At 34.7% G+C, this 12,752-nt stretch overlaps 1 protein-coding gene and 1 long non-coding RNA gene across 2 annotated transcripts in view; one reads left to right on the top strand and one right to left on the bottom strand.

Moving 5' to 3' along the window:
- The window catches only part of LOC138711275 (RYamide receptor-like), an 80,918-nt gene extending 79,113 nt beyond the window's left edge, over positions 1-1,805 (top strand). The window contains exon 6 of the mRNA XM_069842706.1: positions 1,521-1,805. Within this exon, the coding sequence (XP_069698807.1) occupies positions 1,521-1,805 (285 nt within the window). The remainder of the gene's footprint in view (positions 1-1,520) is intronic.
- Positions 1-12,752, bottom strand: part of LOC138710078 (uncharacterized) — a 736,860-nt gene that overhangs the window by 543,938 nt on the left and 180,170 nt on the right. The window lies entirely within an intron of this gene.

The raw sequence follows: 12,752 nt of genomic DNA, 5'->3' as shown, positions 1-12,752 counted from the left end.
TATTTATTTATTTATTTATTTATTTATTTATTTATTTATTTATTTATTTATTTATTTATTTATTTATTTATTTATTTATTTATTTATTTATTTATTTATTTATTTATTTATTTATTTATTTATTTATTTATTTATTTATTTATTTATTTATTTATTTATTTATTTATTTATTTGGTAGAGTTAACGCCTTCAGGCTTTCTCTTTCACTCAACCAGAATAACTACTAACCATACAATAAACTAAAATAGAAACAATAAAATTATTTCACTACACTGTAATGGCATGAACAGATTGAAATTAAGCGTCGAATCTAAACATATAAGCTACACTAAGAGGTGATAATTAATATTATTCTGTGATTAGCTATATTTTAAGCATAGTAGTTCATACAAATAGTAAAATTAATAGAGAAAGGAGAAACAAGTATGAGTAGACAGACCCTATTGTACATTATTTGTCGATAGTGAGATATTTGATTGCTTAATAGATGAATTTTCAGTTTCTTTTTTTAATTTTAACAGCTACCGGCAATCTCTGATATTGAGGGGGAGGGAATTCCAAGCTTTTGCAAGTGGCACTATGAAAGATAAAGAACCTTCCGGGATCAGCCGTTCAGACGGCAAGAGACCCGATGGTCTGACTCTAGTCCCGTGGCGTGTAGGCGAATCCTTCATTTGGGATTCCACATGTGTGGATACATTGGCCCCTTCTCATTTGTCTTCAACCTCTAAGACACCAGGATCTGCAGCAGAAAGTGCCGCTGTCAGTAAACACCATAAATATAAATATCTTGCAGATAATTATATTTTTGTCCCTTTTGCGGTTGAAACGTTTGGATCATGGTGCAGTGAAGCCAAAGCTCTCATCTCCACCACAGGCAGAAGTTTAGTGCAGCTTTCTGAGGACCCTCGAAGCAGTCAATATCTACGTCAGCGCATTGGTATCGCCATTCAGCGCGGTAATGCTACAAGTATTCTAGCATCCTTCCCCGAGATTTTCTTCGTTTAATTATTCAATTTATTTGTATTTTATTATAGTAGGCCTATACATATCAGTGTGACTACAATTTCACTAGAATAATAAATTTGGTAGTTATTTTGTATAAAAACTAATTTTATACTTTTTTACATAGACTCGTAAATTTAACTGAATTATCACTTCATTGTAACAAAAATGTTTGATTTTTAGACACGAAATTAATAACATTGTTGATACATCATGAAGGCAAAAAGAAAAAAGAGTATAATGTAGCATTTTTAAGGACTTAATAAAAAAAATATCAATACATACAATGCTTATTATTAATTCGACATTGGACGTGGTTAAGAGTTTTATTGATAAAGTGCAACAGAATCAAGAAAAAAAATTAAAATATATCCATAAAATGATGAAGATTTCAGCGAGAGAGTCCGTCGCGAGAGGAAGTACCTTAAACGACATATGTTTGAGGCGAGACGACAGAGATGTCGTGCTGTGCTTCAGTATGACAAATTAATTATCAATGGCCTAGTGTGGCACAGAGGAGAGCTGGAGGACATTCGCAGGAAAAGGAGAACGTATCTGGTATCGAGCCGGAGATCCCTGAGAGCGAGGTGAGCGCCATGGCGACCCCGATAAAGGATCAAGACCACCGGGGAAGGACGGGTCAGAAGACGCCAGTAGAGAAGCCCCGGGAGGTCCTCGGGCCAGCAGCAGCGTGGAGAATGGGGGTTCGTCACGTAACACTGCGAGGGACAGAGGACAGAATACAGTTGGGGTGGAAGTACCGAATTGATCTCAACGGGAGACGGAGACGAGAAAAGTGAAACGAGTGCCAGTGAATGGCGGTCAATAGCCATGTCAAACTCTCCTCACGATCGGGTACTGGAATATATAGGGTTGAAAAGTAAAATAGGCAACAAGGACTTTTATGACTTTTTGGACGAATTTGACATTATGTGTATGACTGAAACATGGATGAGTGCTAATGATAAGGTACAGTTTACGAACCATTGTAATTTCAATGCATGTAGTAGATATAGGGGAAAAGAGGGCGTTGGCCTGGAGGGATTAGTATGCTCTATAAAACGCATAATTGGATGAAGGTTAGAGAAATTGATAATAATTTAGAAGGTGTGATATGTGTTAGTATAAGGAGTGGCGCCATACTAATGATAATTATTGGCTTATACAAACAGCCATCATCTTGGAAATATTGCAACTCGTCCTTCTACGAAGACCTAGCGGAGAGAGTGGTAGATTTGCGTGTAAGATATCCCGATGCGTCATTATTGTTAATTGGGGATGATAATTCGAGGATCGGAATAGAAAATATTTCTTTCGGAGATTGAGTGGACGTTGAAAAGGAAGTGAGGAAAGCGAATAGATGCAGTAAAGGTAAGGTGGTTAATGCAGAAGGTAAGAAACTACTTGCATTTTGTGATGCATTTAGCTTTGAGATTTTAAATGCAAATTATGGGAGAGACCAAATGAGGGAATTAAAGTTTGTTAATGCCAATGAGTGGAGTGCTGTAGATTTTATTATATGCAGCAAAGACGTAATACCTTTAATTAAGGATTTCTGGTTAGGACGGACTCGCATCATTTTCCTATTTGTGTGCAGCTAGAAATAATGGACGAGACTAGACTAACTGTGGATGGAAGGAATAAAGTGGAGCAGGGAAGATCGGTCCCAATATATAGGTGGAGGGAAGAACATAAGGACGTGTATATACAGAGATTGGAGGATGGACTGAAGGGCGTTGACTCAGTCACGGCGGAACAGATCAAGTTAATTATTCAGGAAGCAGGTTCTGTAATGAAGTTAAAGGGGAACCGAAAGGAGACACAAGAAACTACTAATTTCTATGACAATGATTGTAGGAAAGCTAAAAAGAAAGTGGATCAAGCATTGCGGGCTTTTTGACAGGTAGGGGGCGTTGGGATCGAGAACTATATGTAGCACGTAGGAAGCTGAATAAGAAAAAAAAGACAATGGCAATACAACATAGCGGAAGAAATCAGACAGGTCGCAGGACGAGGGAATGAGACGGAGGTATGGAGATCACTGAAGAAATTGCGGAAGGGCCCGTATGTGGGAAACGACATCTCGCCATAGGCATGGAAGAGCCACTTCCAGGAGATATACGAGGAGGGTGGGGAATTACGTGGTGTAGACTTTAATTAGATGTAAACACAGAGCACCGAAGCGTGCTGGAGACTGCTTCTCTGTAGACTGAACTTCTTTAACTCACAGTGCTCTCTGTACCTAGCGATCGCCGTACACCTAACTTGTATCCAAAGTGACGAAACGCAGTGGTGAAAATGTTGTTTACCCATCTACTAAAGTGCTGGAGAAAATGTAATTGTCAACCGCTGTGGAGTAACGATTAGCACGTCTGACAGTAGAACTGGCGGAATCGAGTTCAATTCCTGTTAGGGAAAAGTTACCTGAGGTTTTTTTTAGAGGTTTTCCCTCAACCCATTAACGAAAATTATGGTTAACTTTCAGGGGTAAATGATTTACCGCCAGTTGATTTTGCGCTATCTAATGTGATTTTTCGGTAAATTGTATTTATGTTAGTTGATTTTCCGCCAGTGCAAATAACCTTTGACGCAGATTCCATCTTTCAGAAGCTTGGTAGTGCAAGTTACAGAATACTGGCTTAGCAGAGAAATGCAAGGACAAAATATCAGAAGAAGTTAAGTGGCTTATTCAAATTTTTGTTCTTCCCTATCTCGCTCCTAAAAGAGTGAGGGACTGTTTTGTATTTGATCTATACGAAGAGAAGCCTTACAATTAAAAGATAACTGGATTTAGTGATTACCTTGTTCATAATTTTGTATCCGAGAAAGTGCGTTTCCTCTCTATAATTTAGGCAGAACAGTCTGCAACTACCACAAACAGAACCAATGCCTGCAAATCATTTCATAGAAAGTTCTATGTCATCTTCTATTATCAGTATCCTGACATTAAAACTGGACAATGTAATAAGTTCCCTCCGAACAGAAACTTACATGAAAAACATATTTACATGACCCGCCCAAGAAAACAAAGAAGAAATTTAGGATATGTTTTTTTCTAAACAAACTAACAAACAAACACACAAATAAATAAATAAACAAACAAAACAAAAAAAGAAAAAAAAGAAAAAACTAAAAAACAAATTAAATAAATAAATAAATAAATAGATAAATAAATAAATAAATAAATAAATAAATAAATAAATAAATAAAAACCAGTCTGGAATGGAAACTCGCAGCGACTTCATAAAAAGTATTTCACTTGTCTACATGTCATGGCGGTTAGAGATTAGCCTAAAATAAACAAAAAACCTATAATATGAAGTAATTTTTAACACTTTTACTTATAAAGCTTTATTACCAATTCGAGCATATTTTAATCACGCCTATACGTCCCAGCCCGCAACCTGACAACAGTTAACATAGTCAGGTTTCAGTATTCAATATCGTATGCTGATCGTAGAGTAGGACGGAAAATATGTCTCCAACAAGTTATAACTGTATAACTACCAACCTGTGAAAGTAATATCATCTACCACTTTCACGGACACTTAATATGCACCAATTGTTGAGGCGGGAAATGGGTTCCCCGTAACTTTCGGCGCTGGAACCCGAACTCGTTTCGCTGGCATTATCGCCTCCATTTCACTCAGACGCTAGATAAACATCGTAGGTGATAAAGCGTCGTAATATAAACCAATAAAAAATCAATCTCTTTTCATGTAGGGTAAAGCATAGTAAACAGCTGGCAATCTCTATCAGTGAGTGTCATTAAAGACACTTTTCCATGCTAGATTTTCGGCTTTAATGACGATTGTGTTCAGAAGTAGACTTTGGGTTTTCCATCGAGTCTTTTAACTTAAAATCTCCAACGTGTTCAACAGCTTTAACCTCCTTAGTCCCGAGACATTTTTTGATTTTTTTTAATAAGTTCAATATAATTCCACACTTCAAAGAAAAAAATTCAGTGAAATGAGAAAAAATGCTGAAAAAATTCTGCAGGTTACAGTCATGGCACCAATGCAGGTATATTATACTATACTTAGGGTTTCTGGACATATGCCTTATACATTTTACCCTTCAAATATAACGTTTACTGTGTACTTACTTCGAAAGCATGTTCTAGGGTGCCTTGGCGTTGAGTTACTGGTCGCCATTTTCATTTACAAATAGATGAAACACGTACTTCAATGAATGAATCGATCTTTTTGTGCTTTCTGTAAATCCCAAGAAATGTCAGGAGCTTGACAAGCACAGAAAATGATCGATAACGATTTCACCTAGTGGCAAATATCAAACTAAATGCATGTATGAAGTATAGTATACTACACTGCAGGACCCAGAAGGATACAGATTACATATTTAAGGGTTTAGGTTCAGCTTACAGCAGTAAAATTTTTGGAAATATTCAACATTTTTTTCCTCCATTACTGTATCTTAGACAATAATGAAAATTGGTATGCGTAAAACACTGTCCTCCTGCTATATGATTTTACGATTTAAAAAGATTACTTATATAATTTTTTCAAAATTCAAAAACGGTTTCAGTTCACTGTGCAGTGATGAAGCATTTCCCTTATAACTCATAAAATTGTTAATATTTACATGTTCTCTCTCCTTTATTTTATTGCTGAAACTCATGTTCACAATATCATGCTCTTTCAACTACATTTCTTAATAAATAATATTCTTTTTATTTTTTGTGTTAGAAGAAAATAATGATATTTGACCATTTGTAATTGGATTTATTTTTTATCACACAATATATTAAAGGTAGAGAAGTGATTTTGCATCATATTGTAGATATGACATGAATAAATACACAAAAAATTTCATCACAGAATGTTGGATAGTTTTTGAGTTATGAGGAAAACGCTTGATCACTGCACAGTGAACTGCCACCATTTTGGATTTTGAAAAAAAAATATATAAATAATTTTTTTAAATAGTAAAAATATTATTATCATATAGCAGAAGGACAGTGTTTTATATACTAATTTTCATTATTTTATAAGGTACAGTAATGGAGGAAAAAAATGTTGAATATTTCCAAAATTTTATTGCTGTAAGCTGTACCTAACCCCTTAAAGCAAATTATTACGACCTAAGAAGTTACCTACTTTATAGGATCAGTTATGTCTGACTAGTCCAAACAACTGGGTCAGACATAAGGAGCCAAATAGACTAGGTGACTCTTCAGGTCGTACTAGTGTACACTGAACATGGTATCTGCAGGTAGTTGAAATCGTTGAAGATATTATGGCCATGTCTCAAAGCTCAAGTTTATACTACACACTAGAGCCTAGCAACTAGCTGACTAGTAAACATACACTAACACTAGAGACATTTGGACATGTATGCTTGAATCACGACTTCGTAGGTTATTTTTTTCAATTATGACATCATGGTGCAGCATTGAATTAACAAAGCAGTATTCTAATACAGTTTCATTACGACTTATGTGGAAAAGGTAAGAACATAAAATAATTGGGTCTTGACCTACAATATTTAAAAATTATATAGAAGTTACCGGAGTACCAATGTCAATGCTCAAGGTTAACTTATTGTTCTACATTCTACTTCCAATGCATCTTCAGATTTCGTAGCTCCAATTGCTGATGAATAGAGACGAGAATTCCATGCAAATGCATGTTTTTGTAGGAACATAGGACATAGCTCAAACTTAGTACTCATCCATTTCATTAATTTCCGGTTCCAAATATGTGTACTTTTTCCGTGCATATTTGCATATTTTTGCCTTTTTGGGGATAAGAACATATATAATGCATATTTAAGCAACTTTTAGCTTAATCATGCATATAATATCCATTATATTCAGTTTAAATGCATGTTTTAATGATTTTGAGTGGACACCTCAGTTTCTCGATTTTTATGACTCCCATTTTAGCTTCAGGAATCAGGATTGGAAAAGGAAAAAAAAACTAAGTAATAGAAAAAGTTCATTCACGTTTGCACTCGTAACTTCTTCCGATGTAAAGGAGTCATTCTCTGCCTACAAAAACTTATTGACTGACAAGGGCAGAAATCTCACATAAACCAATTCAGAAATACTGTTAGTTGTTAATTGTGCAAAAAAAAGTGAAGTGAAATAAGAAATTTGGAACAAAAATGCATGTTTTAATGTATTTTTCGCTTTTTCGTGCATGTTTCATAGTTTGATAATGCATGAATGCATGCATATTTTGGGATTTTATAGCGCATGAAATTCTCGTCTCTACTGACGAGGTATTCATGTTTTTTTACTGCACAAGTCATAAACCAAGCAAGCATTTTCGTTTACTAGCTACTGCGGACTTAATTTTTATGCACTTTGTAGCTTTGGACCATGACTTTTGATTATTTACTCAACATTCTAGTTTTAATCTGAATGAAGGGGAGGAGAGCAACGGTGAATTGTTCAATGGTTAAGCTGTTTGGATTTTTTCCATTGCTAATTTTCAAAATTGTAGCACAACGTTTCGATCTCTCTTCGTCGTCAAGTGAAAACCTACTGTGGGATTGGTAGCAAACAGGAGCCTATCGACTGTCCAGATTCGATTAGTCAGACTGGCTAGCTGTCTGTAAGGATTCCCACAGTAGGTTTTCACCTGACGACGAAGAGAGATCGAAACATTGTGCTGCAATTTTTAAAATTAGCAATGGAGAAATTCCAAACAGCTCAATCATCGAACATTCTAGTTCACTTCAGTAGTAAATGTAGCTTTGGGACATGGCCTAAGTTCCAGAACGCGGAAGAGAACCCAAAAGTCTCCTGCTGGACACTCTAGCAAGTACCTACTCAGATTTTTATCTTTGGTGGAATCAGTGAGACTGAATTTTGGGTAAACGAGTCCGATTATTCGCCAAAGGACTTCCTGAAACTCGCATTGCAGTAGGGGGAAAACTCGGAATATGAACTCCCATGAATCTAGAAGAGATTCGAACTCACACCCGGACGTAGTATCAGACTGGAAGTCCACTTACTAAATCTTGAACAATGTCGGTGATTTTAAGACGCCGGCAAATCAGATATTCAACTTGCCCCCGACTGAAAGCTGTAGTTTATAGAACACACCTTACCTTGACCAAGGATGTGTAGCACAATACAGCGCTGTACAGTTCTCACATTGGCCCAACAAAACTGTGCTGAAGGCAGTCAATTACAAACGCAACAAAAACGACTAGAAGCAGCAGAAATGAAATTGCTTCGCCCTTTGGCTGGCTATACCTTATTACTTCAGACAAACGAAAGAATAAGAAATAAATTAATTAGGAATAACATAAGTGACGAAATTCAACAGTACAGATCATCTACTAAGGACGGAACCAAGCCATCTCCCGATACAATTTTTCAACTACACATCAACAGGAAAACGAGGTGTGGTTCACCCAAGGAGACGTTGGAAAGAAGAATTGTGTTGCTGAAACGGGGCATCAGGCCCAAGCTGTGTAAAATAATAATAATAATAATAATAATAATAATAATAATAATAATAATAATAATAATAATAATAATAATAATAATAATAATAAGAGGAATAAGAAAAACAAGTCTTGCAGTATTTCACGGGGCCTGGACTGAGCTCTGGGTTGGGCAAGCTAATCAAAGATAGATAGTGGCCAAAATTAAAAAAACCCTATTTTTACCATTTTCTTCATTCGGAATGTTGAAAATAGGACTGTATCATTTTAAAGACTATAATTACCCATTTTTCTCATGTTTCCAAGGCTCTGTTGAAATAGTCTGTCAAATTGGGACTCAGGGAATTTCTTCCTCGCATGAAATTCTCTATCTCTCTTGTAGACTATACTTTATCCCTTTTGGCTTGGATTGTCAACATATAAGCTAATGAATTTCTCTAATTAGCTCTAATTTGACAAGCATTTATTTTAATTCGATGTGCATAATTTATTTAAACATTCGAAACCGGAGATGAAGAGCTCTGACTCCATGTTGTAATGTTTCATGTTCAGGCAGAAATTCAGATGAATCTAAAGTTTTTGTGTGTTTAAATTGCAGAGTTTTGTTTTACAAATCCTGCATGTTTGGTTAGATTTTATGTTATCAGAATATTTAATATTTTCCCATCAATTAAATCACATATCAGACGAATTTTTCATATGCCGTATTTCTATTGCTTAGAGTTATTTAAACGTTTTTATCTCGTTGGTTTTTATTTTATCGATATTTGCATTCCTTATGCAGGGTATGCTCTTTCGTTCCTGTGGTACGTTGCAATTTCAAAGGGAGACAGAATCTTGCTGTGGAACTTGATTTTTCAAAATAATATTCAATAATGTACTAATCATTCGCAATGGAACTGTAATTATTGTAAACACATAAACTCAAATTCACCGCAGTTTATTCAATCGGAATGTGTGAAATTCTCTTTGTATAGTGCGTGTTCTAAACTTCCATCAAATCCACAGCTACAGATTAGTTAGTATCAGTGTGTAGTAATTTTGAAGGCCTCCGCTAGAATATAACAGTCTCAAGTCGTATATCACACTATTCCATATTTGTAACCCTATTTCATATTTGTAACACTTCCTCTATATAGCAGAAAATTTCAACTTACTGTATATTCTGTATGATCCAGGTATTAAATTATGGTGCTTTTAATTCACAGATATATGGTATAGTTTATTTTGCCTTATACCTTTATACACCAATACTTCTTAAACTTAGTATTTTATATTTTCCATATAGTTATAGTTAACATAAGGCTTAAAATAAGTTAGTGTTATTTGGGGTTTATATTCTCAATACAGATAGTTAACGAGCAATGGGATGCACTTCAGCTAAGAATATTGTGAGCCCGCCTTCTTTCTTACACCGCATGAAGTATGAGAAGATTAGTGTTATTGCAATATAGCATGAGAAGTCTGAGCATTTGCCGTCTACAGAAAGCAGAGCTACTGAGAACCAATATTGTATTTCACCTGGAAATGGCAACTCATTCGTTTCTGCCAGCGTACAATAGCTAAACTCTCGTAACAGTTAACATTGATCTCCATAGTTTTAGCAAAGTTGTAAGGAATAAGACTACATATTTCAGTCTAAAATGTATATAGATCGGCAGTCATTCTAAGTATGCAACACTACTATTTAAACATAGTTGTCCAGACTGAAGGATTTCACACAATACATTTAATCAGAAGTAATTTAAATGAAGATAAGTGTGAAGGGAAAGTGGCAGAATTTTTCTACTAGTTTAAAATTCAAATCCCTTGACTTTCTTTATAAGCTCAAGTGCTACAGTTTTCGTGCCATTTTCCTACAAAGCACTTTAGTTCCGAGGTGCAAAGATTACGTGATGACGTTATAATATCTGGCGTGCTTTGAACATTACATCAATCCTTTCAGTGCTCAGAGGTTTCTATTGTGCTGAACAAGCACGAACTCATGAAGCAACACTCCCTGCAGTGAGACAAGAAGGGATGCTAGTCTGCAGGCGCAACTTATAATTTATTATTAGAGTCAGGAAGGTGAATTTGTAAGGGTAAAGTAGCTCTTTCGCACAGGGGCCAGACATCTATATATTTGCGACGTTACAGTCTGCTTGCTACGGAACACAATCACCGAAAGCAGTCCGAAGTCTGTGGTTTCTTTTCCGCAGATCACGGTATTTCCCTAGGGATTGGCAAACAGAAGTTCCACTGTCAATCGATGTTCTAGCTTCAACTGAAGTTTACTGCACCATTTGAAGGTCGAGTCCACGTGAAACATGTCCGTTCCTGACATGTATGTATTTATTAACACTACATTTGGGATACACCCGGTGGCAGTGATATATAATGCACAATAATAACATTACAATAATTATATTAATAAAATTTTCAATAGTTACAGCACTAAAAAATAAAATATACGTAAATTTAATTCTAACTATAATTAAATAGATGAAATAAACCTAGGACTATAAATAAAAACTATGCTATAATAACGCCTACAATAATCAAAAGTAAACCTAACTTATAAGTACTTCTATTAAATCCAACTATTACCAACTTAAAGGGTTAGGTACAGCTTACAGCAGTAAAATTTTGGAAATATTCAACATTTTTTTCCTCCATTACTGTATTATGTACAACTATGAAAATTGATATGTGTAAAACATTGTCCTTCTGATATATGAAAAAAATATTTTTACGATTTAAAAAAATGCATTTTTTTTATTCATTTCACTGTGCAGTGATGAAGCATTTCCCACATAACTTAAAAAAAATTTCAACATTCTGTGATGAAATTTTTTGTGTGTATTTATGCATGTTATATCTACAATATGATGCAAAATTACTTCTCTACTTTTGATAGATTGCTTGATAAAAAATAAATTCCTTTAAAAGTGGTCAAGTATCAGTACTTTCTTCTAATACAAAATAAAAAAAATATTATTTATTAAGTAATAAAATAAAAGAGAGAGAACATGAAAAAGTTAACAAGTTTATGAATTATGAGGAAAACTCTTCATCACTGCACAGTGAACTGCCACTATTTTGAATTTGTAAAAAAAATATATATAAATAATTTTTTTTAATCTTAAAAATATTTTTTTTTTCAGATAGCAGAAGGACAGTGTTTTACACATACCATTTTTCATTATTGCACAAGATACAGTAATGGAGGAAAAAAAGTTGAATATTTAGAAACATTTTACTGCTCTAAGCTGTACCTAACCCCTTAAGTAATTATATATCCCCTTAATTAATTACATATCAACTTAATTACATACCTTAATTAATTACATATCAACTTAATTAATTACATGACACAATTTAGATAATTACACTGCAACTACAATTACATTTTCAGTCTAATCTTGCAATGTTACCAACAGACGAGAACGTGTAGCATAGGGATGTCAAATATGCGTTCACTAGAGTGCAAACATTACCATCCCACCCCCCCTGTCCGCGACTCTGTTTTAATTCTGTTAGTTATTAACTGCAAAACGTAAACATTCAATGGCGATCAATTTATGAAATATCTGAAAATATCCCTGTCTAAAGTACCAAGATACAGCTTCAGTAAGGAATATGAATAGAAATATTTTGTTACTGAAGGAGATAGTAAAGCTAATCGCCTAATATGTCGTAAAATTGCAATGTTTGGGTCGACATATTGTTGTGAACAGTTAAAAAAATGAATCAGTTTAAACCAGCTGCAAGCTCAAGGTTCAATGTTTGCCATTGTGATTTTGTGTCTGCTCTGCGTCTATATACTAACCGAATATTGATACATTAGTGGAAAACAAAAAGTGTCAGCGATCAATTAATCACTAAAGAGAGAAATGTTCAATAGTTCTGTGTGGACTTGTCAGTCCTAGTTTATGTTTAGAGTAGTGATTGTTTTTATAACATTAGTTTATGTACTACCCGCCACTGAAGCAAGTTTCAGATTGAGAGCGATGCATGAACATCAATCGTGTCTAAACGATTAGAGTGAAGTTGTAATCATACTTTCCTCCTTAACTGAGTTTGGCATGGCACTTGACCATATGAAATAGATTTCTAAAAAAAAATGGTGTGTTTTACACAATGACTTCCTGTGCCTGATTGTGTTGAACTATATGTTTACAAGCTCTCAATGTAATATCTAATGGAAACAACTCCAAAATAAAAACTATAAGCTCTAAAAGACACAACCAAATATAGACTCTCAATAACACATAAATAAGAGGGGATTGACGCTCATTGGCTTATGCCAAGAAACTAATATTACGTATATCCTATATTCTGAATCGAAG

This window comes from Periplaneta americana, chromosome 12 (genome assembly GCF_040183065.1).
Source record: "Periplaneta americana isolate PAMFEO1 chromosome 12, P.americana_PAMFEO1_priV1, whole genome shotgun sequence".
NCBI classification, from domain to species: Eukaryota; Metazoa; Arthropoda; class Insecta; order Blattodea; family Blattidae; genus Periplaneta; species Periplaneta americana.
Note: the sequence above shows the minus strand (reverse complement) of the source record. Positions and strands in the feature narration are given on the sequence as shown.